This window comes from Brachypodium distachyon, chromosome 3 (genome assembly GCF_000005505.3).
Source record: "Brachypodium distachyon strain Bd21 chromosome 3, Brachypodium_distachyon_v3.0, whole genome shotgun sequence".
Lineage (NCBI taxonomy): Eukaryota > Viridiplantae > Streptophyta > Magnoliopsida > Poales > Poaceae > Brachypodium > Brachypodium distachyon.
Genome location: NC_016133.3, coordinates 58,201,065 through 58,228,848, shown reverse-complemented (window position 1 = coordinate 58,228,848; position 27,784 = coordinate 58,201,065). Strand labels below are relative to the sequence as shown.

At 46.0% G+C, this 27,784-nt stretch overlaps 4 protein-coding genes across 6 annotated transcripts; 1 reads left to right on the top strand and 3 right to left on the bottom strand.

Moving 5' to 3' along the window:
• Positions 1-1,040: 1,040 nt before the first annotated feature.
• On the top strand, positions 1,041-3,568 carry LOC100831349 (shikimate kinase 1, chloroplastic). Its single transcript, XM_003570597.4, has 10 exons — positions 1,041-1,419; positions 1,736-1,782; positions 1,870-1,924; positions 2,006-2,078; positions 2,189-2,276; positions 2,396-2,478; positions 2,563-2,692; positions 2,914-2,992; positions 3,163-3,227; positions 3,335-3,568. Exons 1-10 carry the CDS (start codon positions 1,212-1,214, stop codon positions 3,422-3,424), a joined length of 918 nt encoding a protein of 305 aa, XP_003570645.1. The 5' UTR covers positions 1,041-1,211; the 3' UTR covers positions 3,425-3,568.
• Positions 3,569-7,801: 4,233 nt separating this feature from the next.
• Positions 7,802-18,064, bottom strand: LOC100830739 (exocyst complex component SEC6). Its single transcript, XM_003570595.4, has 25 exons — positions 17,758-18,064; positions 16,868-16,906; positions 16,679-16,767; positions 16,476-16,566; positions 16,237-16,326; positions 16,043-16,122; positions 15,753-15,845; positions 15,088-15,114; positions 14,684-14,791; positions 14,068-14,206; positions 13,929-13,976; positions 12,659-12,714; positions 12,141-12,249; positions 11,849-11,989; positions 11,600-11,779; positions 11,355-11,438; positions 11,167-11,253; positions 10,968-11,012; positions 10,210-10,288; positions 9,628-9,697; positions 9,175-9,262; positions 8,819-8,908; positions 8,456-8,572; positions 8,274-8,336; positions 7,802-8,157 (listed from the first exon to the last, which is right to left on the bottom strand). The coding sequence occupies exons 1-25, from the start codon at positions 17,878-17,880 to the stop codon at positions 8,026-8,028; spliced, it is 2,268 nt and encodes a 755-aa protein (XP_003570643.1). The 5' UTR covers positions 17,881-18,064; the 3' UTR covers positions 7,802-8,025.
• A 214-nt stretch (positions 18,065-18,278) lies between these two features.
• LOC100830430 lies at positions 18,279-22,258 on the bottom strand. Of its 3 annotated transcripts, none has more exons than XM_010237812.3 (4): positions 21,876-22,258; positions 20,600-21,127; positions 19,691-19,731; positions 18,279-19,573 (listed from the first exon to the last, which is right to left on the bottom strand). In XM_010237812.3, the coding sequence occupies exons 2-4, from the start codon at positions 20,925-20,927 to the stop codon at positions 18,566-18,568; spliced, it is 1,377 nt and encodes a 458-aa protein (XP_010236114.1). In that variant the 5' UTR covers positions 20,928-21,127; positions 21,876-22,258; the 3' UTR covers positions 18,279-18,565. The 3 variants fall into 3 exon arrangements, with proteins under 3 accessions (XP_010236114.1, XP_014756939.1, XP_003570642.1); XM_014901453.2 differs by having other exon boundaries at positions 18,279-19,579; positions 20,600-21,013; positions 21,876-22,250; XM_003570594.4 differs by having other exon boundaries at positions 18,279-19,579; positions 21,876-22,249.
• A 2,640-nt stretch (positions 22,259-24,898) lies between these two features.
• Positions 24,899-27,439, bottom strand: LOC100830116 (putative laccase-9). The gene is made up of 5 exons (XM_003570593.3): positions 27,268-27,439; positions 26,964-27,115; positions 26,599-26,843; positions 25,393-26,490; positions 24,899-25,296 (listed from the first exon to the last, which is right to left on the bottom strand). The coding sequence occupies exons 1-5, from the start codon at positions 27,376-27,378 to the stop codon at positions 25,166-25,168; spliced, it is 1,737 nt and encodes a 578-aa protein (XP_003570641.1). The 5' UTR covers positions 27,379-27,439; the 3' UTR covers positions 24,899-25,165.
• Positions 27,440-27,784: the final 345 nt, after the last annotated feature.

Here is a 27,784-nt window from a genome sequence, read left to right as displayed (position 1 = left end):
TAATAATGAAGTGTGAAATCTGTGAATTTGTTTTCTTTGTTTAGCTCAAAATCAACAATAAATTTTGCAGATACATAACATACGCTCATATGTACATGTGTATTTTTTCATGATTGCTTGAGACCAGGAAATGTGATTTCTTTCCGAAATTCAAAAAAATGCCGTTGGGAGGCTACAGCCCAGGAGGCTGGAGGGATTTTGATATTCTTATGTACAATCTTTAAAGAAAAAGAATGCAAAGGTGGTGCGCGGTGATCGTGAGCGAAGTTTGATGCTCCAAACCATTTTGGAGTAAGAAAAAAGATTGTTTGTGTATTAGCAGGAAGTTGTCGGTCCACGTGAGAAGATGCTGGCAACACTGATCGGAGAAACACACCAGATACCGCTGTCCGGAGAAAAAGACGAGATGACCAACCCAGATCAACTAAGTCAATATCCGGGATGACCAAATCGTAATAGCTCTACATCGAAGAGAATTGGATGACCAACGCAAATCGTGTAAGATAGATCTAGGAAGACTTAATTTTAATACCTTCATGGCGAAATCAAAACTGGCTGAACCTCGCCGATCAGAACAGAAACATGAGACATAAACACCATCCGCGAAACACAAAGATAAAACGAAATACCCAACTCCAGAAAAGCGACGCCCAGAGCTACCTAAAAATATATGGGATCATCGTCTAAGGTCGCCTCTACGATTCCGCATCCGTTCGGGCACGATCCTCTCGATATACCACCACCACCTTCTTCACCAACCCCGCGTCACTCCGACGTGGCACCTCACGGTAGGTGACTCATCCCCTTTACTAAATCCACACAACTAACCTGGCCCTCTCATGTTTCTCTGACCAAAATGCCCCTTAACCCGATGACAAATCCAAACCAAAAGAACTCCAAAGGAAGAAGAATCGTGAGCAGGTTCGGTAGGTGGGTATGCTGGGTCAAAGGCCGATGGGCAGAAGGGTAATTTCCGGTCCGGATTACGCAACTACTCGGCAGCGTCTCTGGCCGATGCACGCACTGCACGCGCGTCCCCCCCGCACTATTTCAAAGCCTCACATTTCTGCGATTCCACCGCTCGCCGCCTCCATCGAATCACAGGACACCTGCGCTTTCTCTCCCTCTCTCTTTGTAGCGCACGGGAAAGCCGGTCGCGCCTCGCCGCGTCCTCGAGCAGCAAGCCGCGGAGCGCCCGTGGGGAGGGAGCAATGGAGGCGGGCGTGGGGATGGCGCTGCAGTCGAGGGCGGCGGGGTTCGGCGCCGGCCGCCGCCGGAGCGCGCTTTGCGGCGGCGAGAGCAGGGCCCGGGTCGGAAGCCTGAGGGTCGGCGATCAGGTGGCGTCGTCGCCGGCCGCCGTGCGGGCGCGTGTGTCCAAGCCAATCGTCACCCCGCTCCGCGCCAAGAAATCGTCCGGAGGTACATGGTCGTTTCTGTTTTTCGATTCCTTCCTTTTCTGTGGTCAGATTGCTGCGATTTGGCGGTTTTTTTTTTTGCCGAATTGATGCTCAATTTTAGCGGTTCGCTTTGTGATCGGAAAATTGGAGGTTGGGATGTCTAAATTGATCGGATAATCTGAGAGTAGGAGCTAGGAAGAGTATATGGAGTTGCATGCTGATATGCTTATTATTTGGCACATGTCAGCGCAATCTATTCCTGAATAGAAGAAAAACATGACATGTGATACGAAATACAGTGTAATTGACATTTTCTCCAAATCTTGTGCGCTGTGCAGGTCATGAAAACTTACATAACTCCGTTGACGAAGCCCTCCTGTTGAAGGTATTGAATTATGTATTAAATTAAACCTGATGCTGGAGTTTGCATATCTTTTGCCACCACTATAATATGGTTCCAATATAATTTCAGAGAAAATCAGAAGACGTTCTGTTCCACTTGAATGGACGGTGTATCTACCTAGTTGGTTAGTTCTGATTCTCCTAAATTATTCATGTTGTTGATCAAAGTTCTGAATTTGTGATTGATAGTCAGTACATATGTGCAGGAATGATGGGTTCTGGAAAAAGTACAGTGGGGAAGATATTAGCTGAAGTTTTGGGTTATTCATTTTTTGACAGGTTTGTGTTTCTTGATGATAGGAGAATTTTGCAAAAGGAAACTTGTCCTTGGTGTCTGTAGTGATGCATAGGGGCTGATGGCACTATTTTTGTCTTCTGCAACTTTACAGTGATAAATTAGTTGAACAATCAGTTGGGATGCCTTCAGTTGCTCAAATTTTCAAGGTCCACAGTGAAGCTTTCTTCAGGGATAATGAGGTAACAGTTGCTGAATTCATATGCTACTAACATCATTCTCTGACTCCTATGAATGTGAAGCTTCTTTTTTTCATTTCTGAGAGTCGAGTGGTGATCTTCTCTTCTTTTATGCCTTTCAGACTAGTGTTTTGAGAGATTTGTCCTCAATGCGGCGATTAGTTGTTGCTACTGGAGGTGGTGCTGTTATCCGACCTGTTAACTGGTACCTAGTGTTCACTCTATTTCTCTTTTTGGAATAGTTTGTACCTTCTCTTTTCTTACCGATAATATTTTGTTGTATTATCAGGAAAAATATGAAGAAGGGCCTATCTGTTTGGTTGGACGTGCCCCTGGAGGCTCTTGCCAGGCGTATTGCGAAAGTGGGGACTGCCTCTCGTCCTCTTCTAGATCAACCGTCCGGTGATCCTTACACAATGGTAATTACTCGATCTTTCAATTTTGACATGCTGTAGTATGAATGTGAATAAGGTAGATGAGTATTTTGATTTTTTTGACAGACATATTCAATTTTGAAACAAAGAACTTCAATAGAGATCCATTTGCACCTTGAAGCCTTTATTTGATGTATTAGTGTAGATCTGTTTGCATTTCTATGATAGTGTTGGAATGACTGACACGCTGAATTCCTCTATCTTAGGCCTTCTCTAAACTCAGCACACTCGCAGAGCAAAGGGGAGATGCTTATGCAAATGCTGATGTGAGGGTTTCTCTTGAAGGTATGATTCCCCAAGTAACACCGTCTGGTGCAAACTCATGCTTTCCTATTTAGTGAAAATGTGCCTAGATATGTGATAACTGATCAAAGATTATTCCGGATAAACACTTTGTGAAAACTTTGCTGCACGGTCCTTGCTGGAATAACAAATCTGCATTTGGCATTTTGCAGAGATTGCATCTAAACTTGGTCATGATGATGTCTCTAAGCTGACACCAATTGATATTGCTCTTGAGGTAATAAAGAAAGAAAAAACTTTTATGGCCATCTATAAAGTGCCATCCTTGTGTTTTGATCATCGTACCACAACTTCCCAAACATAACATTTTTTGTTACTCTGCAGTCACTCTACAAGATCGAGAGCTTTGTCACCGAAGACACCGTTGGTGAGTCGCACACAGAATCGCAAGCCCAAAGGATACATACCTTGTAGGATTTTTATCCTTTTTGTACCATTGTAGTGCGCTACCAAGCGCAGTTGAGTTGTTATTTGTTTGTTGTATCGACAAGGAGAAAGCCGAAGTACCTTTTGTTTGTAAGCTGTAAAAAAAGAGGAATAAAGAAGCTAATCTGAAAATCCCCATGGCCTGAAACATCTTCAGCTTCCCCCCCCCGCTGATTAGCTCAGTCCTCCCGTCAGGTGCTCCAGTCTCTCTGAGAAGAAGAAATATCACGATCCTTGCCTCGTTGGACTGGATAACCATTATTCAAAATCATTGTTTGGCGCCCGGTCGTCATCATCAATGTTTGGTATGCCGACCTTCACTCACAGGATTAGATGACACAGCTTAGGACAGACATCATCGTCGAAACTAGGCACACGGAGGCAACAATTTCGCAAGCGGTTCTCACCGCAAACCGCATCTCCTTTCCGTTCTTATCTGTAGAGCAAACGTAGCATGGCTGTTCTCTAGCCAATCACGATGGAGTCATGCGCACGCCTGTACAACACGTCCAGTGCTTGATCTCGTTTCTGTTGTAACCGGCTCTCGTTGTACTTTGTATAAATATGAGATCAATACAAGTGGAACACCTAAGGTGCTTACCAAAACTCCCTACTATTCTAGAATGGCTGGCATCAGATTCCTCACGATTCAACACCTCGTGAGCTCAACTTTCGCTGCCGTCCGGCCATGGTGCCGATCCTCTACATCACCCCGATCCGAAATGGATCCAGGACGACTTCACCATCGTCTCCTGGCTCTACACGACCGTGTCCTCCGACGTCTTCTCCCTCATCATCGCGCCCCAGGACTCGGCGCCCGCGGTGTGGCTCAAGATCGAGGAGCTCTTCCTGGACAACCGGACGACGCGCGCGGTCTACCTCGACGCCGAGTTCCACAACCTGCAGCAGGGCAACATGAACGTCACCGAGTACTGCACTTGTCTCAAGACCCTGGCGGACAGCCTTCGCAACCTAGCAAGCCGGTCAGCGACGCGGAGCTCGTCCACAGCACTCTTCGCGGTCTCCACCGCGATTTGCAGCATCTCATTCCCATCCTGACGCGTGAGGTCCCTTTTCCTTCTTTCTGGAATGTTCGCTCGTTCTTGCTTTCAGAGGAGACACGCCTGGCAAAGGCAGACGCCGCCCCTACGGGCGCGGTGTTTCACACGACCACCACGCCGGCACCGGCACCGACACTACCTGTGGCTGCTCCCAGCGTTCCTGCACCGCCAAAGCCCAAGAGCAAGGACAAAGGGAAGGGAAAGCAGAAGCAGCAGCCAGCCCCTGCTCAACCGGTCTACGCCCCTGCACCGTCAGGCTACGCCCTTGCTCCGGCCTTCGGCGTCCATCCTACGGCTGCTCGACATGACGCGCCCTGGACCGGCATGGTCCATGCGTGGCCCGTGCCTTGGCACCCCCACTATCGCCCTCGTCCTCATGGCGCTCCACCGGCTCCAAGTCCGGCCCCTGCACCGCCGGCGTTTGCCGGCCACGTGTCCACTGGTGGTGCGTCCACGTTTGCAGGCTCGACCACATCTACCGCCCCGCAGTCGGATCAGGCCGACCTGATCGCGGCGCTACAGAACCTCGGCGTCCAGCAGCCGCATCAGCCTCAGCCGGAGTGGTACCCGACACCGGCGCTACCTCGCACATGGCATCGCACCCCGGTATGGTCACTGCCCCTTCTCCGTCCTGTGCAAATTTGCGCATAGTTGTTGGTAATGGTAACACGTTAGCCGTTTCGCACACGGTCTCTCTCTCTCTCTCTTCCAACTAGCTCCATTCCTCTTCATTTTCATGACATTTTAGTTTCTCGATCTCTCATCAAGAACCTGGCTTCTGTTCGCAAACTCACCCGTGACAATCCTATTTCCATAGAGTTTGATGATCTTGGTTTTTCTGTTAAGGATCGTCGTACCCGCCGGGCTATCCTCCGATGTGATTCTGATGATGCACTGTACCCGTTCACCAAGACAACGCCCATCACCTCAGCTACCAGCCTGCACACCAGCACCGTCGACCTCTGGCACCAGCACTTGGGGCATCCTGGACGCGCCAATTTATCTCGTTTACTTCGGTCTTTTAGTCTTTCTACTGTTCCTAGTCCGGCACATACTTGTCATGCTTGCCGTGTGGGCAAAAACGTTCGTTTACCGTTTGTCAGTTCAGATACTGTATCTCTTTTACCGCTTCGGTTAGTGCACTGTGATTTGTGGACATCTCCAATTCCTAGCTTATCTGGTTTTCGCTATTATATTGTCTTGCTCGATGACTACAGTCATTTCTGCTGGACCTTTCCCCTCCGACGCAAGAGCGATGCTTTCACCATTCTGTCCAATTTTCGTGCCTTTGCCATGACCCAATTCAATCTTCCTATCCTTGCTATCCAAACCGACAATGGTCGGGAGTTTGACAACTCTCTCTCACGCACCTTCTCCAGCCACGGCATCTCTCTACATCTCTCATGCCCACATACTTCACCACAAAATGGACGTGCCGAACGAATTCTCCGCACTCTAAATGACACTGTCCGCACTCTCCTGTTCCATGCCAGCATGCTCGGCAGTTTCTGGGTTGAAGCCCTTAACACCGCCACTTTCCTTGTCAACCGTAGACCCTGTCGCCAACGCGAGTTTGTCACGCCATTCTCTCTACTCCACGGATCGCACCCTGACTACTCCACTCTTCGCGTTTTCGGTTGTCTCTGCTACCCTAATACCACGGCCACCTCCCCCCATAAACTCGCTCTCAGATCTGCAGCCTGCGTGTTTGTTGGCTACTCGTCGAGCACAAAGGATATTGATGCTACAATCCCTCAACCAACCGCGTCCTCATCTCCCGGCATGTCTTCTTTGACGAACTCAATTTTCCCTTTGCGAAAACCTCCACCTCTCCTCCCCCCGAATTCTCTTTCCTTGAAGATACTCCTCTTCTCTACCACCACCCTCACCACTCTCCTCCTACGGCGGGGCCACCTCAGGCGCCACCTTCTCCTGTCCCTAGTCCAACCGTGCCGCCTGCCGTGCCAACTATTCCTGCCGCCAATCCTGCCGCACCTGCCGCGGCCGACATTCCTGCCGCCAATCCTGCCGCGGCAGATATTCCTGCCGCCAATCCTGCCGCACCTACCGCGGCAGCCGCACATCCTCCTGCGCCAGATATTTCTTCCCCAACATCTACTTCCCCCTTAGCCGTGCCAGACCACAACCCCTCTCCCAGCCACACTGCGGCCTGCCCACCTCCTACCACGGCAGCCCCTGATCCACTCCTTGGCATGCGTACTCGTGCGCATTCTGGGATCTCCAAGCCCAATCCTCGCTACTTCTCCTCCGAATACTCTAACTTAGCCACCACTATATCTCCTATTGCCAAGTCCGTGCGCTCGGCTCTACGCGATTCCCATTGGCTAACAGCTATGTAGGAGGAGTACAGGGCGTTGATGGCAAACCAGACGTGGACGCTAGTGTCGCGCCCACCCGGTGCTAATGTAGTCACTGGGAAGTGGGTGTTTCGGCATAAACTGAAGCCTGACGGACAGCTTGAGCGCTACAAGGCAAGATGGGTTGTGCGTGGCTTCTCCCAACGCCCCGACTTCGACTTTGACGAGACGTTCAGCCCCGTCGTCAAGAGCGCCACCATTCGCACCGTCCTCACTCTAGCCGCGACGCACCAGTGGCCGGTTCATCAGATGGACGTCAACAACGCTTTCCTCCACGGCTTCCTCCAAGAGAAGATGTACTGCCAGCAACCCACCGGCTTTGTCGATCCGGCCCGTGCCTCTGACGTCTGTCTGCTGTCCAAGTCCTTGTATAGGCTGAAGCAGGCGCCGCGCGCCTGGTACGACCGTTTTGCCTCGTACATCCGGTCGATTGGCTTCCTCTCCACTCGGTCGGACACCTCTCTGTTCGTCCTGCGACGCGGCACCGACATGGCCTACCTGCTGCTCTATGTCGACGACATCGTGCTCACTGCATCCACCACTGCGCTGCTCCGACAGATCACCGATCAACTGCTGTCTGAGTTCTTGATGAAAGATCTCGGGCCGCTTCGGTTCTTCCTCGGCATCGACGTCACGCGCACGCCTGCTGGCTTCTTGTCCCAGGACAACTACGCGGAGGATCTGCTGGACCGTGTGAACATGAGCTCATGCAAGCCCAATGTTCTTGTATGGGCTGGTACAGAAGTCTCCATGACCTGGAGGGATTACATGAGGCTTTTCAAAATCAGGGGCGCCTGTGTGTCAGTGTGTGTCCCCTGTCGAGCAGAAAGAAACCGCAAGGCAAGAGATACATCGTGCTCAGCGTGAAGCTGCCCAGTAGTACTGCTTCGGTGTTCGTATGATGGCACTTACTAAACATGATTACATGATTACTAAACATTTTATTCAATTAACAAATAATTTTGCTTTTGGGACATTCCATCTTTACACAAAATTCTCTGTCGCTAACCAAATAAAAACAATACACCCCAGTTCTAAATTCTAATGCTAAGGTAAGTGTGACGCCAATAGGCTTAATAAACGACCAAAAGAATGAGCAAAATAGAAAACAACTCTTAGTACGTGAATTTACTATGTTCAGTAGATGTTCTCACGATCCAAGCTTCCCCCAAATGCCTTTCCGTACTGTTAGACACTTCAATTTGCCAAACACGAATCCTGACTTTGGAGGGTTGCCGTCTATGAGAGAGTTCTCGTATATCTCCTTGCATTCTTGTACAACCTAACAAATCAGTAGGGTATAAGAATCTGTAAACCAAATTTTCAGTAAGCCTGAACTCGCATAAGTAGAAGCGACACACAGCAATCATAATTGTCAAATTTTCTCCTTCAAATTACCTCCTTGGCTTCTTTTCGTGGAATGCCTTCCCTCATGGCAACGAGTTTCTCAACAACCTCCGACTACATAACAGAGAAGTCAAGTTGCAGTGCATAGAGATAAATGAATAGACAGGTAAAGTTTATGCATTACAATAGTATGTGATCGAACACGGGCAATCATAATGCTTGAAAGAAATTACCGGGCAGTCTGGTTGGTGTTCCAGAATATTTGTATAAATGAGAGTGAAACTATCCAGACTCTCAGCTGAAGCAAGCTCCCTTAGATCAGCCAGAATCCGTACCCTGTTTTCGACTTTCTGGACCATATTGCAAAGACAGCTTTTCAGACAACTTGTCCAGTTACAGAAGAATCAAACCAGAATGTGGAACTAGAATGCTAGGACAATAGGTGTTTGAATGCACAAATATTGCATCATCTTAGTTGATGTATTGCACCACAAAATGCATGCACTCAACAACTGTAGGAAATGCTTTCAATATCCACACAGCCGCATAATGTGTAGTTATAAATAGTAAGAAACTTCCAGCAGTAATATACTTACTGTCACACTAGTGTGCTCTCTGAAGAAATCCATAAGCACTTCTTCATCTAGCCTCATCCTCTCAACTGTTTCTTCTTTTATGTAGTTTTTCTAAATGCAAATGAAACCGATATTAGCTCTCTCAAATGACTTATCAGCCGGTAGTTGCAATAGATAAGAAATGATGTGTGTAATCAGTAAGAATGCTATCTGAACTGAACCCAGACCACAAGCAACAGCTCATTCCAGAATTATTCCAAGAAACACTGTACAGCTCTTCCTTTTGGGATGTTACATCAGATATATGTTCCCACCATCCCCCCAAATCATATAAGCATAGAGCTATTCTGGATAGTACTAAAGGGAGTTCAGCAAACCTGACTGAGAAGATGATCAACATATACAACAATTGTTTCTTCTAGGCAAGACTCCACAAATCTTCGAAACGATCTCTCTTCAATATATCTAGACAAATAAACATGTCTTACAATCATGTGCATAAAGATGTGATGAACAGTTATCAGTTATTCGTCGTAAGCAACCATTTGCATGGCATAACTTATAAGAATATTACTGATAGGATGACATTTATTGTACTTGAGTACGCAAATTTGGTAAACCATGTATTCATATGATTTATGTTTAGATTTTTGGATATAGATAGTGGTATATTTCAGGTCATGGCACAAATTTGGTGGACGTGCAATCTTTTGAAAGTTATGTCTTCAAACAAATTCGTAGTATAAAGGTATAGGTAAACCACAATAAGGACAAACCATGTATTCTCAGGGAACACCCATCGTCCCATACCACTTATTATGCAAACTTACAGTTTCACATCGCCAAAATAATCAGCAAACGTTGCAACCAGATATTCGGTCACCATTCCATCCATCCAGTCTGAAAAAATGAACCGCTGTCAGAAAACAAGAAACCGACTCACTAGGGAACACACTTGTGTAGGCTACCCCAGTAAAATTAATCATGGGTAGACAAAAAACATAAAGGCTGGATGGCACACGAAAACTAGATAGATTGCTTTTCTAAGGCAGAAAAGCAATGCACAGAGAATTTCTAAAGTATGCTAAGTTGCTAACCACAAGCAAAAGAGGTTAACAACTATTTGCATGCAGCTGCCAACCACAGGAGATGGTTGAATAGAGAGGCAATAGTGATAGCAAAATAATCAAATAGCAGTGAATAAACTATCTGAAGATGGCATCATCGTTATTGTGTAAGCATACAAACACAAGAAACACCCCAGTGCTTTTCTGAGTTTCGTAATAAGGTTCCCAGTGAGGGGGAGACGACCTGCCTGTGCTTTAAACTCCAAAATAGATCAAGAAAATGACTCAAACAAAGGGCACAGGAGAAAGGAGAATCTATTATACCAAACACTACCAAGGAATTACCTTTTTGGTAAACCTTCGCAAGCAGATCCTGCACACCTGGGTCTTCGAAAATAACACCGACAGTTTGAAGGACTGCCTCCTGTTGAAAGAATCAAGAAGTTTAGTTAAAGCAGCAATCACCTTTTGTTGTCTAAAGATGCAGCTATATCAAATAGCATTGCTTGGAAGATGAACCAGCTAAACTTGACCAGTTCTCGGCATATTCTAGGCAAAACGGCTTAACCAATGCGCTGCTCACCAGTCACGACTCTTAGCACCTGTTTCTTGGGCAGTACAGGACAACGACTGGCCAGAAACCAGTGTTAACAACTAAGAGCTAAACAGTCCAGTGCTTCTTTTAGTATTTAAATATTTAACTAGCTTTTCTACAATCTTGGCAAAGTAATATGGTAGAGTCCTCGGACCAAAACTAGGTAACTCTCTGAGGGTCCTTCCTTACCTCCCCCATTTTGTGTCAATAGTGTTTCAGTTTCTATACAATGGCATAAAGTATCTAAGCTAGTATCTGTAACCAAGCATCATGGTTTCAGGACCACAACAGCAAGCATTTGTTTTTTGGGACTGCCAAAAATGAAAATCTCAACTAGCCCATAGCAGGATCTGCAAACTTTTACACCAACCATGTGAACTTCCTTGGTTATAACTTATAGTTCATAACGGTGTATGCAATTAGGACAATAGCGTAAAGTTTCATTTCTCAAAACTAACACTAAGGCTATACATATGCAGTTAATATATCTTATGCATGTAGAACTAACCTTGGCAACCTCAAGAAATCCTTTGCAAGTGTCTTCAAAATTAACCTGCAAAAGAGAATTTTACTTTCCATCTGGAGTCAAATGCTTAAGGTGTGCAAATGGAAATACACAGAAACTGCAATAGTAACACGCATTTTCAATTCTAGGTATTATCAAATGAAAGAATGGCGTCTAACACCAGGCTTAATGACATTTGAACCTGTTCAGCATAGTTTTCGGAAAGTGCTTCCAGTGTGCTGCTACTTAGCTCTGATGAAAGTTCGTAACTACGCAGGTTGTTGTTAATCTGCTCAAGCAACACAAAGACCAAATAATAAGGAACAAAGAGTAGCAGGTTACTGACATGGAGTGGAGAAATGTACACACTAATGTAAAAAATCTACACACCAATGCACACAGAGATTCCAAACCGACATCAGAAGCTGGCTCCTCGAGTCTTTGCCTCTCAGCTGCTTGAAAATCCAGCATGACCTATCAAGAAATCAAAGAAGAATGAATGGCCATATTTCAGTAATTTACTTCAAATCACATGAAGCAAAAGCACAGTAAAACAGTTAAGGCTTAAATAATATAAAGCTTCCATTTTCTTAAAAAAAGGCTTCAATAATCTCGAAGGGCAACTGCATAAATACCTGAATAACTGCAAGAGCAATACGATATAGCATGACATCTGTACTATTTTCTCTAACAATCTGCACTTGCTCTGTCAATATTCTGAATAAATCTACAGCTGCAGGTGTATATAGTTTTCCATCCTCTGTACTCTTTGGTTGTTGTGTTTTATCAGCCTCCAAAATGTTAGTGTACCATTTCTACAGAAAAAAAGGAGTATAAATAATCATGATTAAGGTCAATTTGAATTCAACAGATAATATCAGTACCTTTGTTGTTGCCTGCATACGTTCTACATACATATTCATGAGGGGATCCAATGCACCACTTTCTGAACAAACTTGGGCAAGAGACTCGTCTACACCAAGCCCAATAAGATTATCTTGGAACTGCACAACCCAACCTGTTACCTACAGTGAGCAGTTGATTAATGCGCTTGGATTCTAAGAGATATAAAACCAAATAGGTCACATATGAACCAATAGAAACAATATATTGACAGGTGTTCATCTCATGTAGAACAGATATAGCAGAATAACAAACGAATTTAAGATCACATACCTTCAGTATATTTATATTTTGAATATCATTTGCTCTTTCACTGAGCAGTCTTAGCATCTGAATGAACCTTTCAGTATATAGGTTTACTAGGAGCTGGAAAATTTCATATCTGTGTAGGAAACAGAAAACAAACAAGTTAGTTGAAGGTATGGAAAATATTAGCAGTTGATGACATGTCAAAATGGCCAAGAAGTAATCATGAATTTTCACCACATGAACCCTAGCCACCGATGTTTCATACAACAAATACTATAATGTTTGTCACCCTGTGAAGTAAATTTAAGCAAATAATCTATTGAAAAGTTAGAATGCAACACAAATTTTGAAGCATCCCAATATACTGAATTAAGAATATATGTTTTGTTAATTGTTATAGTAAATAGATTATTAATTTCATATAAAATATTGATATAAAAAATAGTTCTGAAGATCAATAGTTGGAACGGTTTGAAGGTGACGGGCCGCTGTCACCAAGTAAGATTTCTATAGGAGTAAAGATAAAGACACGACCTACATACCTAGGAGGAAAACATGGTGCAACATAGTCATAGATATCGCCAAGCTCATCTCCAATCTGTATTGCATTAGGAGCAGAAAGATGATCCATATTTCAGTCAGATCACAGCGTAAATCCAGATGTGTACTTTCTAAAGAAACATCAACTCTGTCAGGTCCCAATTTGCAGAAAGAGTAGGATGAAGCTATATTCATAGAGAAAACGATGACAAAATTTGAGGCGATCTATAATTCTACATCAAACAGGTGACTCTTGAGTTAAATTTCTCAACAGCCACATGAGTCTTTTTTTTCAAAGTTCCTTAGAAAAATAACAAGTTAATATACGATTAAAATGGATGGGATAGTGAGTGTTGACTATCACAGCTTCAGCAACAACAATTATCAACTCTAAGGAATCTATTCCACCCCCTAAACTTTGAACCATCATACTTATGAAAACCGTCTATTTGACACCATGGTCTTAGAGGGTGCTATTGCATACATGGACTGGAGATGCCAATGTGAATAAGTTGCCAAAGTGTACTGCTATTTCACCCTGGATCGACATGGCAACTCCCTAAGCTCTCCCTTCTCCCTCTCTCCTACGCTCTCTTTTAGATCCAGCAGCTTACCACCAGTGCCAACCTCCACTTTGTCACCAGTCTCCGCTGTCTGCTGCTAAGCAGCAACTGCAACAGTGACTCCACACCTGGCGTGGCCAACAGCGACAAATACAGCAGAACGAGCATAGGAAACCACTAAAAACCAGATTCCCCAAAAATGCGGCTGGATTTGGTTGGGAGGGGAGGTGGCGGCAGCAGAGGCTTCTTGGCATGGAGTTGAGCAAGATGCTCCCATTCCCTTAACCCTGCTTGAAGACGATGGATCTGGAGACTGCGGTTTTGTTCTACAGAGAACATCATCATCCAACCAAATTCATAGAAGCACAGAGCAAGGCCAGCAATGGAGAAGAACAAGGTGGGAGGCTTAGCCATTTTGTTCTCTGATGTAGAGTGAAGAGGGGAGGAAGAAGGCTTTGGTGCAAATGGCGGTGGGTTCGAGTGAGGTGACCAGTCCTAGCTAGCTACCTGTCCACGTTGTTACATCCACACGTGTAAAAGCACCCAGCAATATTGTCTCAGGGGTTCAATTAGACAGAATTGAGAAGTTCAGGCTAGCTGTATACAGTTTGTACTCTAGGTGGTGGAGTAGATAGGAGGGGGTCATGTAGACTTTTTTCTCTTTATGTGCTACGGTTTACTATACCAAGTGTAAAGGTCAGTTACTTACTGCCTTAGCTTCATCCAGAGCTTCCATGAAATCTTCTGAGAAAACAAGCTGTGTGATCAAAACATTAGCAATTGTTAGAAATGCATGGACTGATAAGCACACAATAAAGTCTTGAATCCAGGATCACGGTAAGTGCTACCTCAGTGAGCAATTTGTTGAAGCGATCCTCAACAGCCTTCCCGATGCACTCATAGCATTTGTCCTTGTAGCCCTTTCCCTGGACCTTTGATTTCTCTTGGGTGCCATTTCTTGGGGTAGATGCTGCCCCTGCACCTTTTCTGACACAATGAGCCAAAATCATCAGCATCCAATGTAGACAAACTGGTGAATCAAGTACTATTTTGCATGGTTCTCACATGTGTTATGATTGGTGGTTTATAATAGACAGCTAATAAATAAGCGACTGAAAAGGCACCAGTGGGAAAGGTCAAGTCGTGGGATATGACGGAAAGCAATACGATATAGGAAATTAAGCAAGCCTATAGCAAACAAGTCGACTACACTGTACAATTGTTCCAGAAGATAACCATTACAAGAAAGAAAGAGAAAGTTAATGTTGCGCAAAAGATATGCTGATGCATTTCCTGCCACCTTTTACATGAGTTAATTCATTTACTGGATTCAGGCTCAAGTTCATAGATGTGCAAATGCTGATTTGTTATTGTGACTTTGCTACTCAAACATGAAATACATTATATCATGCTGCCTACTGGAACTGAAAGTACATAAAATGTCAAAGAGAAGAAGTAGCATACTTTGTCGTTCTACGTTGGTTTGTTATCGTCGCCATAGCACCTGCACCCTCAGCCTCGGCTGCTTCTTCTGCAACTTGTTGATCTATGATCTCTTGCATTTCAACAACCCTGGCATAAGGCGTGAATTTGTAGGATCATGTGCAACAACGTATGTGTGTGAACTAAAAGATATAAAGGAAATGAAGACAGCACAGGCCATTTTCTAACCCTACACCATACAAAAATAAACTTATCCTTTTAATAACTATTTCCCTGATAAATAAACGAATGGATCATAAGGGAGATTGTCACTCGGTAAAAGAAATTATGGGGAAAAGTATTCAACTGCAGGCAGGTTCAACCGCTCAGCTACCAATATTGATGTATTGAAAATAATTGAAGTAGATGGTAAAAATAATATATACCTTAAAGCTCGAACCAACGTTTGAGGGCTGCAAAATGTAAGAAAGAAAATATAAATACCAGAGATCTGATAGCCCAAATTTTGGATAAAATATACGGTTCAAAAATGATAAAGTATCCAAAGCTATTTTAGATAACTATCTCACTCTGCTCAAAGGAGAATGTGTTGGTACTTGATAGAGCATAAGAAGCTGTAACATATTATAGATCGCCTATTTATGATTGACCAGAGCTATACTTAATACTTATTATATTTGCAGCAAATCTCCGAGCAATAGCTCCATGCTTAACCGTAAGAGGTAACAGGGGAGACTGCAGAGTGTTCTAAAGATAGAATTGGCACACTGTCTTCGTGGGTTCTTTGGTTCATGTTGGACCAATGCAAGGATTTCACAACTTGCCTCATCCTTACAATTTGAGATATGCCTTGCTTAATCTTAAAAAAAATTAAAGCCATTCTTTCATCATGACTTTGAAGTAACCTGCCTCTTTCAAGGTTTCACTTGGACCTTCAACAGAGCATAAATGAGGAATATTCAAGATGAATACGAGTATGTCAACAAAACATTGTCTCAATTTTTGTAACATGTACACGTAACACCATAAGGCAATTAACCATTTACCACGTTAATAGAAAAGTCAAAGTGCATGATAATAACATCAGTACCTCTCTTTTGAAAGTCTAAAATAGTTAGTTATATGTCCCCATAATGTCTTTTCAAATGTTTCCCATGATCGATCAACATCTTCGAAGTATTCTCTGCAGAGAGAAAAGAATCATCATGTGATTAACACTTATGCACTTCGCTACAATGCAGGCTACATGAAAGATCTAATTGGCATATTCTGTTAACCTCTGTTACAAATGCTTATCTCTTCTAACAAGAAAGGCTACAAGAAAAGGAAAAGGAATGCCGTGTCACATATCAATCGTAGGATTAGGGGAGGGGGTCCCACCTCAATCTGCCAACTTCTTCCTTATGGGATCCAGCAGTAGCTAAAGCAAACCGCCTCTTTCCATCAAGAGCAGTTAATCTCTAATTTCATGACAGGCGAGATCATACAGAAAAGTCAGATAAATAAAACATAACCATTATGATATGTGCTATCCAATCGCTGTGTTAATAAACAAACCAAAGAAAAGAAACAACCTCATAAGTGTGTATTAACTCTTTGTCATCGCTCAAGGAGTCACGTGCTGCAGCTGCTTCAACAGAAATGGACATCATACCTCCCACATCCTACCAGGCATTGACAATCAATGTATCAAACATCCATGCTCAATAGTTTGGTTAGCTCAACCTACCGGCAAGTTAGAAAGTATAGGTAACACATAGCAAGTAGTCATAATAGAATGCCACAGTCAGATTAAGATCAGCACTCAGCAAACCTTTAACGTTGTGTTCAGGTTGTTTCTGGCATTGCTAAGAAGCTTGATCTTGTCATGATTCTCGATTAATGTTTGACACTCCTGACATAACCTACCATCATTTATGATAAAGAAGACTGAGAGATGAAGGAAAACATACAGCCTCAAGAAAGTGATCTATCACAAGCATATGAAAAACGTGTAACTCAAGATAATAAGCTTACTTGTCTATATCTATGAAGTTCTGGCGTAGACCGTTTATTGTTTCCTGCGATGACGCAAGAGCGTTGATGCCATCATGAGCTTGTTCGACCTGCCAATTTTCAAATATTAAAAAGGAATCATCCAGCAGGCAGACATGAATAGTATTCAAATCAGTAAGTTGGCATCTCATAGTAGATAACAAGGAGTACCTGCTCTGCCACCATTGCACTGAGTTGAGTATCATTTGTCTGAAGAATTTGTAAAAGAAAGTCAGACAAGCAGAAGGGGTATGAAGTGACCCAAATAGCAAACACAATCAATATTATCTCAATGATAATGTCTGTATATCCAGATCCTTTTGGTGCACAACATTCGGCATATTTTCCATCTACTTTCATGTAGAAGATGTTAGCGTTATAACATAAATTAAGAGATACTTCTGAACGAAATGCGAGTCCAAATCCAGCCATTGACAGCTTGGTGCCCATACCATATATTAACGTTTAGTCAGTTACGGTTTCTTTGCACCTTACCTGGGCCAGAACAGCTCATTGGCACAGAACTACAGATAGCCTATCAGGGCTCAGAGCTACACATCACAGCTCCAGCTCAGCTGCCAACAAAATTCTGACTACTGAAAATGAATAGTGGAAACCATGCGAAATTTCAGGCTCGGCTGAAACCTGAGATATCAGGTAAGGATGTACAGAGTGGCAAGAAGACTAAATCAGCACACCTCTTAACCATTACTCCCATCTTAAGAGAGCGCAACTAAGCATAAATAGCCAAACCCGAATCTAATCACCAGAAGGTGGCGAGAATTCTGCCGCGATTAATGCACGAAGCTCAATTACAGCAAAATCAGAGGACGCAACGCATTCACGGGCACGGCGCGAGAGCAAACGTCTCCAGGGAACGGCCATTCCGAGCGAGGGTTGGGTTTTTTATCGGTTGACGACAGGACGCATTTCAGAGCGAGATTGAGGATTCCGCTATCGGTGTTCTATAATTCGCGCGACGACTCGAGATTCCGCCTCAATTGGCCGCGTCCAGGAGAGCAGAAGCGATGGGGGAGGAGGAGGGAGGGGGATCGCATCACCTGCTGCCGCGAGAGGTAGTCGGACTTGATGGAGGCGATGGAGGAGAGGAGGTCCGGGAGCGGGAGCAGCTTGGCCACCTCGCGCACCGCCGCCTCCTTCGCCTCGATGCCCAGATCCTCCATGACCGCCGGCCGCAGCCCGCCCGCGCGCCACCGTTCTAGGGGGGATCCCGCGTCTGAATCGAGACCGGGTACCCGGTGGTGAACACGGCAGGAAGGAAGAGAGAAGAGCGCCCCCTGGTGGTGGTTGAGCCGGGCGAACAGAGAAGAGAAGGGTTGTGCTGTGTGCGGGCGAGATCTGACACTTCCGTTCGAGGAAACTCACTTCATTCATAATAGTCTTCGTTCTTCCGGAAACTCAATAGTACTCCGTGGTATTGAGTTTACTTTTACTTTTCTTAGAAATTTTTATCCCCTTTGAATTAGAAAATTTTACCCCCTTTTGAATTAGACATTGGAGCACGGGAAGAACATTGGAAAAGATCGCACTCATTTTCAGCCCTAGTTAACATGACATCCTGTAAAAGAAACATCACAGATGCAAGATTTACGCCCTTGGAAAACTAGGCACGACAGGGGCAGAATGATAACAGTTCTCATCTCCCAAGATGCTCAATACAGTATAAGCAGATTCAGGCATAACCCATAGCTACGCGGTCATGGTGGCACGTCCAGGCCGGGCACCGTCCATACAAACACAACTACGTCTTGTACGAGTACAAGTAGCGCATGGACACCGCATTTCACAAATTATGATACATGTACTACGGCTTTTTTTTGGACAGAAAAGGGTAAATCATCGGTCCAGCTACTTCATGGATTGGTCAGGCTCCGCTGCTGGTTGATGAGGGGCGTCTTGTTGGCCTGAAGACGACGATGAGCCAACCTTCCTGAAAACTCTGCCGCTGAAGAGATCCTTCCCAATCCTCCCCTTGAAGGGGAACTGCTTCTTGAAACGGTTCCGGAACAGCGAGCCGCTGCGCCTCGGGACGAGCGCAGACTGATTTCTCTTCAAGACATGATCGCTGCGAGAAGGGTCTGCGCTGCTGCTACCACCAGTACCACCTGAAGGAAACCTAATGCCGTGATTCCTGCGAGCAGATCTTAGGGCAAGATGCAGAGGCTCCGAGAATGATACACATCCTTCGTTATCAGTAGCTCGCACGCACAGTGGACAAGGCGGTTCATGGACTTCACTCTTGGGAGTACTTTCCTCCAGGCAGTCTGCGTGGAAGACATGTCGGCATGGAAGGACCGCTGCGACTGGCATATTGGTATTTCGAACTATCCGATTTGAGCTCCATGGTGATTTCTGCCGAAGGAATCTCTCACATAAGCCACATTTCAGGAAACTCGTCGAACTTGTCGGGGATCTTTGGGAATCAATACTAATATGATCTGAAATGTCTATGGCATCTCCATCATATCCGAAGTCATAGCTGCTAGCACTACTCCATCTGAATCCTTCCCTCCTTGAACTTGTGTTTGGCTCAGGCGAAGCCTCCATCTTCCGAAGTTCACTCAATGTGTCATGGAACTTCAGCTCAGGACTCGCCAAACTGCGTCTCCATACAGGAGAAGCTCGGCTGTCATCACTAGGTGTTGTTCGCCCAGCATTACTAGCCTCAGGCATCCCAGAGGTTTCTGCTTCTGACACCGGATTCCGGAAGACCAGCGGGTAGACTGGTTTTGACATGAAGGATCGCCTTCCCAGATGATTCCGAGCTAGATGTGAACCTGTTCGTTTACTAGAAGATGCCAGCTGACTTGATTCTGAGAAGGGGGATGCAGAACTGAAACTGCTCACAGCAGTTAACTGCCTCTGCAACATAAAATAAACATAAAGACCAGAATGCACATTATATGGCTATCTTTGGTTACGAACATGTCAACTGAGAACTAGGGATATTAACTACTGAAAATAAAATCTTACCTCACTGGATTGGGGATAATCAGAACTTTCAGGTTCCGGTCCTGGTCGCAAAGAATAAAGCAACTGTTAATTCAACAAGAAACTGCCTAAGGAGCATTTAGCACTATAGCACTATAGCAATACATTGTTGGAAGAATACCCAGTTATCATCAACGAGACAGAAATTTTTGGTCATTTCAACGTAGATGTTTTTAAAAATGTAACAATTTATAATAGATCAATTGGGAAGGGAAATAATTCTGCATGAGAATTAATACCACAGGAAATTGAGTAAGTAAATCGGCAAACCCAGCTCTTCTGATGTGTCTCTGAAGTGCATCGAGATATTTATACATTATGCATATATGATTGAAGAATTACCGTGCCATATTTGGTTTTTCAACAAACTTGTATTCATACAAACCTGGGTACGTGTTTTACTAAATTGCACACCTATTGATCCAAAGTGGTTGATACTCTGCACTGAACTCAGACGTGTCTCATCGACTATTTGTTGCAAAGGCATATTTGTAACAAATCATAACTGTATTAGAAACAAATTGGAAAATGTGGAAGATATAGTCACAGAAGGAAAAGATATAGTTTCAAGGTAGACATTTTCTTCATACTTCTTCATTTGTATGGGGTTCAGTCGGCCACATTACCATATGAACATGCAAGCAGGTAGTATTTGCAAGCAGAAGTTGGAACCATCCAAGTGATTTTCCTAAATACTACCACGGCAAGATTATATTACAACATAATGTAAGCCTTCCAAATGAATTTAGTCATTATGTTATTCTCTCAATGGGAATTTCCATTTGTTATATGTCAAAGCACTGTGAAGAGATGAGCATACTTAACAAATACAAACAGGCCATGTATATTCATGTCAGCACCCACTGTACATAATTAGGAATAAGTATATACCTCCTGCAGGTGTAGAGAACTCGCCAAGATCAAACCTTTGAAGAGAAGGTGTCCAGCGTGGAGCCTGAAAGCTGTCCACAGGACTACCAAAATAAGAAAGTGCTCCATCAGATACAGAATGGTGGTGATTCAGGTACTGGTCGCTGCCAAATGCACTTCTACTTCCTTTACTATGCGATGATATTGATGACACATAAGGTGGGTGATCATGTGGAGCATCAAGAGTCCCCTGAGGCAATCCGTCTGATGAGTACATGCAGTCCCATCCCCGCGACACCGGAGGAGAGAAGCTCGAATTCATCCGCCAACGAGGCTCTGTAGGATCCATGGAACAGTCTCTGCTAGCAGGATTAGACTTTGTCCCATGTGGCCTAGCGGCCACGCAGCAAAGAGCGCCCGTCTTGACTAATTTGCCTGATCACGTGCAGATATTACTAGCTTTTTTTTGTTTGACGAATAAAGCTTACTCGCAGTGAAGATAACTTGTTATATCCAAGTCAAGAGACAGAGAGCATCAGACAGTGTCACCTGTGAAATTTACAGAACATGTCAGCCACATCTGGAATATTTCTTTCCTAAAGAGAGAGGCGATTATCTTGGTCTACGAAATTAACAAGGATGCAAACCCAATTGCATAACTAAACCCTCGTCCAATATGCAAATCATCATGTCATGCACTAGACTAACCGTTTATGCATAGTAAAGTTTGAAGCTACATGGGCTAACGAGTTCTTTCCTGATGCTACAATTTTCCCTATCAACACACATATGTTTCAAAGCCACGAGATTCTAGAATATGCAACAAACATGAGTGTACTGTGTAACACATATGTTAAGCCCTGCCAATGCTTTCAGAACTACTTTTGTGTTACTCAATTTATTTTGATGATAAGCAGCTATTGGTACTACTTAGTTGGCATCCTATTTAGTTCAGGGCAATAGAGACCAAAACACATGTACTTGAACATGGGCGGGTGCACCTAAACCTTTGGCTACTCCTACGGTAAATCAATCGAAGTGCGGATGCATCTCCACTCCAACAAACGCAAAGCATGCCGCTCCGGCCTGCCTGACCGCACCAAACACCGGCGCCACCACCAATCCGTCTTCTCTAACTCCTAATCTCGCCACCAGAGCGGCACCGCCGCCTACTAAACCTTATAAATGGAAAAAAAAAATCACCTTCCCAATCAGAAACCCCAGCTTTACCTTCACGCATGTCGCTGGGGGTTCGATTGGGTTCGGCTATCGACTGGGTTTGCTAGGGGATTCTCACCTTCATAGCCGCAACCTCCAGCTCCCGATCGAAGCGCCCGCCGGTCGAGGGTCGACTCCCGGCGATTCGTTCGGCGGCGCGACCCGTCTTGTTTTGTGACGTGGCGGCAGAGCGGAGGGTGGGGAAGGGCGCGCGTCGGAGGAACTGCGGCCTCTCCGTCGGCGGGGAGAGCGCGTCGGCGGTGCTCAGGGCCGCCGCAGCGCGTCAGGCGGCGGTGGGGGTGGGTGATGGGGAAGGAGGACGGAAGGGGAATGAAATGAAACGGAGAAAGAAAGCAGTCGGGAATGGGAATCGCATCCTCTGCTTTGCCAACAACAGTAGACTGACTTTCAGGGAATTTAGCTTAGGTGTCCTGCGGCCATGGGATGAAGCCACGGACGGCCCAGATCGGGCGGAGGAGCTTTCGGTGCTCGCGAAGATATTTCAGGAGGGGCATTTCGGGTCAGCTGCTAAACCCAACCAGCGGCCACCGGCTTTCCTTAAGATAGACTTTACTGATGAAGGCACACCTGACTGCATATCCTTGAGCTTCTTCCAAAGGAAAAGGCAAAGAAAAGGACTGCAAGTGCAAGTGCCAACACACGGGCGAGGCCGTGGCCGTCGTGCGAGTGCGGTGTGCACACGTACCAACAACACAGATTCGGTTCGGTTTCTCGCGTTGTCGCACACTCGCACGGGGTGAGGTCAGCCAGGCCGGCGTCACGTGGCGACGACGGCTGCGGCGGCTCTTTGCAACGGTGCGTGTCGAGTTTCTGTGCCCATGTTGATATCGGCCGGTTTTGCCCTCTGCGTACGGCTCTAATCCTAGTTCTAATCTCGGTTATACTATTCACTCCGATCCATATTACTTGTCGAAATATTACATATATCTAAACGTTTTTTTAAATATAGATACATCCATTTTAGACAAATTTAAGACAAGTAATATGGATCGGAGGAAGACAGGATAGTGTGTTTTTTAGGTAAACAGACTTGCTCTTTTTTGCCCACTAAAGAGAGGGCTTGATACAAAGATTGAGCAGCTCGAAGATGCATGTTGGCGAAGACAAACTACACACCTCGGAGTGTGCATTTTTCGTTTCATCGACTACACTGAGCTCAGTTTTTTTTAGTATATTTGGACTTTTTTAACACTGATATGGCCTGCTATTTCCAAAAGCAGGCCTCTGTTTTTTTTAAGTATGGATGCCTCGTTGATCGGGCCACTTTCAGATATAGATGGGCTTTGGTTGTGCCAATTTTAGCTTTGCAATGAAGCAGGCCTGGATACTCTCAAAAAACAAATGAAGCAGGCCTGGAAAATGGGTTTTCATTCACTAAAAAGTTCTGCGGCCGGGAGAAGAGCAACCGGTTCGCGGTTCCTCAGTTTCCTACTACTATTTGAGTGGGTAGACAATCTTTTGGGCTGCAGTTCGACACTTCGACTCTAATCTATCTACTGTCTATGACCAGCGACGCAGCTGCCCAGGTAGTCCTGCTCTCTGCGGCTGGGCAGTGAGCAACATCGTCCCGATGCCACGGGAGAAGCCTATTCAGGCATTCAGATCCGTCGACGACGATGCAGGGGCAGAGTTAGGATGTGTTTGGTTCAGAGGTCCGGGCCACTCACGCGGTGTCAAATGGCTCAAAATGTTTTCTGGCTATGTTTGGTTCTCCGGCCGGACCACCCACGAGCGAAAATAAGGCCCAAAATTTGGTTCGCTTGAGTCGACCAATTTGGCCGAACCACACGGCTCACGCGCGGTCGCTCTATTCCCGTCGTCTCTCCCGTCTCTCTCTCGCTCGTTTCTTTCTCCACTCACCTGGATCGGCCGCCGCCAAAGCTCGCCCACCCTTGCTGCTGGAGATCGTCCGCCCTCGCTGCCGAGGCTCTCCCCGCCCTCGCCACGCTCGCGCCAAGGACCAGCCGCCCCTGCCGCGCTCGTCCCCCTCGCTTGGACCAACCGAGGTCCTTTCCCCAACTCTGGCGGGAAGCCCCCCCCCCCCCCCCCTCCCCTGCGAGCTCGCTTTGACCGAGGCTCCTCCATCGCCGCCCCGAAGTCCTCTTACCCAACTCCAGCGGGAAGCGCCGTTGCCCCCCTTGAGCCTGTTGAAGATTCCTCTCTCCCGTCTCCTTTTTCCCGTCTCGAATTAGCGAGTGTAGCCCCCGCGCTTGTAGCGCCGCCGCCCGCCGCTGAATTGCTCGCTACCGGTGGGAAGGGTAGGCGACGCAGCGGTCGACGCGGACGCACAGGCCTAGGCGGCTCCAGAAACATGAGCTTGGTGGTGGCTCCGAGAGCAAGAGCTTGAGAGGAAGAAGAAGAGGCACGCAAAGAAATGATACAGGCAAGCAAACACCCAACTGTGCGGATCCACTCCGTCCAACCAAAATTGACCAAACACGAAAATAGGTTCACCCCACCACTAAAATCTGGTTGGGGCCAACCCACGCTGCTATGCTCACCAACCAAACACACCTTTGCTTGCTCCCGTCCACGAGCTTCTGTGATTCACGCGCAGGTTTCAGCTTCCCATATGCCTTTCGTATACTGACGAAAGGTGCCGTGTGGGGTTTGTTTCAAGGAGGGCCCCGGAGTGTACGGTGGTTAGATCACTCCCACGTTTATTTCAAGGAGGGAGTGCCACTGATTTGTATTGCCATTGTCACAAGTTCAGATTGGGAAACGATTCCCGTCAACAACCAACTGTGCATCTGTGGGTCTCTGCTTTGCTCCCCGGAAGCAAATGTGCAAACACGACTGTCTTCTCATGTACGTAGTATTTGTTTTTATTTTGCTTTTACTGATGGCCCTATTTCAAGGGATTTTGTCTGACTTATTCATAGTTTTCACACGTACACTGTCTGTCCTTTGGACGCACTGGCGACGTTTTTGGTACACCGCGTCGTAGACTGCTTGTGCCAGTGTTTGGAACCACTGGGAACGTTATTCACGAGTGCTAGCAGCGGTCCATGTACACGGGCCGTCGATTGTAATCGTTCCGTAGTTGGTAGCAACGTTAATCGCAGTTGGAACACTGATCCATAATAAAAACATCACTTGCTTGCATTAATTTATAGATTTGAGTGACAAAACAGGTGAGAGACGTTGCATCACACTAATGAAAAGAGATTCTTTCTCTTCGAGACGAATGGGGAAAATGGTAATCACTACTTACTAGTAGCTACTAGGATTTATTACACGGATATGCGTGAAACAATGGAATAATTTAGGCAGATAAATCGATCAACGTCAATGTCGTCTGTTGATTGTGCTGCATAGTGATGCAGCTCGATGGGGTCATCATGGTGGTTAGCACTTAGGCATGCTCGCAGGACGACTCATCATTTTGCTCCGAGGAGTGTTGCCATCCTTCACGATGAACACGGTGTTCATTCCCCAGACCGTGTGACGATCAAAGTGGCAATGCATGAACCACACACCTAACCAACCAAATTAAGAACAAAAGTTGTTAAACTTTGCACATAACCCATAAAAGAAAACAGTAAAGTCACCGCCCAAAATCCAAAATGACTCACCGGGGTTTGTTGCGCGCCAACGAATTGCTGTCCAGCCAGCTTTTGGCACGGTGACTGTGTTCTGGTATGGTGGATCTACCAAGTTGTACTTGGCCGGGTCCGTGCTCTTGTTGAAGATTCCGAACCCTTTTCCTACCGTGTAGAAGGCGTACCCATGCAAGTGCATGGGGTGGGTCTCAGCCCCGTTGAGGGCTGTGTCCTGGAACACCACCTCCACAACAGAGCCATACTCCAACACCTTCACCTTGGTGCCGGCCTTCGTGAACTCAAACTCTACGGGGACAGTGGTGTCTGTGAAGTTGAAGAAGAAAGGCGGCTGGTTGGGGAAGTTTGCCTCATACACGCCGTCGACTGCACTATAATAGGCATCAAGGATGTCGATGGAAGGATTTTGGAAGCTGACGTTGTTGAGGCTTGCCGCCAAACTGTTGCCACGAGGCCCTTCACATGTCTTATTGTGTGCACAGGGGAATACATTGACAGCAATGGTGATGAACATTTCCTCATCGACGTGCATCGGCACATCCACCGGATGGTCCTTGCTTGCCAATGATCGGAGCTGGGCCGTGTACTCCGTTGCCGCATCCATATCAAGGTTGGCCGGAAGGTTGGGAAAGTCCGGCAGCCCCACGCGCCTAGCACGCGGCGCGTCCATATATTCCAGAATGGCCGTGGCGGTGCTGTTGTTAAAGTCAAGGTCAGGGTTGGACGCGAACGTCCGTGCAGCCATGTAGTAACGCCCATTGGATGAACCCATGATAGCACGGTCAGTGTCAAGTAGTGCGTCCATGGTTTGTCCAGGTGAGATCATGATATGCTTGACAGTGAACGGCTTTAGGTAGCGACCATCGGTACCGATAATGGTGATAGGGTGCCCGGCGATGCCGAAGAAGAGATCATTTGTGAGTCCAGCGTTGATGATTCGGAGCAAGTACGTCTTGCCAGTCCGCACGGGAAGCTTGAAAGTGGCGTCCTTGGAGCACGGGAACAGGTCTCCCGGCTGGCCATTGATAGTGTTTGCATCCGAAAGATCAACCTCGCCGCCGGTCCGCTTGGACTGCTCAAGCATATGGGTCACGTCTTCCTTCCACCATTCACCTACATATCCAAAATCTCGTTCTTAATTCATAGGTACAACACCACGTTGCACGACAGTGATACATCGATCCAAGCAAGTGGAGTCGTGCAACATGCATGCATGCATACCGAGGATGATGGGTATCTCCCTTTCCGGCGCCTTGAAGGGATAGTTCGAGCCGCGCTTAGGGTGGATGACGAAGGCGCCATGGACGGTGGCGCGATCAAAATCGCTGTGTGCGTGCCACCAGATAGTGCCCTCCTCATCGGACAAGACGATCCGGTAGGTGAAACTGGTGCCAGGCTGGATGGGGCATTGCGTTATGAACTCCGGTCCGTCGTACCACGGGTTCCGTGGCTGGTCCACGCCGTGCCTGTGTGCATCGTGCATGCGATTGTCGCATTAATTAATTAGGAGACCAGCTAACTTACTTGCAAATAGTGTTTTATCTATATATAAATGGCTGATCCAGACGGATGACAGGTTTAATTACCAGTGTATGGTGATGTTTTTATTGCCTTGGTTGTGAACTTTGACGATGACGACCTCTCCCTTTCGCGCGGTGATTGTTGGGCCGGGGAACTGGCCATTGACGGTGAGGATGGTTTTGTCCCGGCAAAGCCTTTTGTACTTAGCCTCCTTGATCTGCAAAATACCAAACCAAGTATATCGTTAATTATATATACTTCATTTCGTGCATGCACATATATATCACACGACCGCTACTTTGTAGACTTGCGGTACGCGCATTGTACGTGTGTGTAAAAAAGAAAGATACTAATGTAGATCCAACTTACGAAGAAATCGTAGGTGTTATCGGCCTCAGCCAGGCCAACTGCAGCAGCTCCAAATGTAAACACCACACCAAGCACCCAAAGCATTGCGGGTATCTTAGTTACCCCCGCCATTGCCGGCCACGTATAAATGCTTTGAGCAAATGAACTTGGAAGGGTGAGTTGCTTAGAGGCAGATGCACCGGTATTTATAGGAGCTGAGAATGAGCCCCTTAGCTCTAGAGAGCTTCACGAGAGCTAGCTTGCGCGCATGTGGGCGTCGGAGGCAGGCATGCATGCATGGAACGCATGGGATTAAAATACTATTTCTTTCGTTTCATCATTCTTGTCAAAATATTACATGTATGTAGACATTTTTTATGTAAAAATTATCTGGTATACATGAGAGGCTAATCCCCATGCACGTGGCCGTTGATTGATTGGTTAGCTCGTGGTTGTGGGTGCATGTACGTACCATACAACGCTTCGTACTGTGTTCTTGATTCGGCGACGAGAAAATCGTGCATGTGGGGGGCGATAA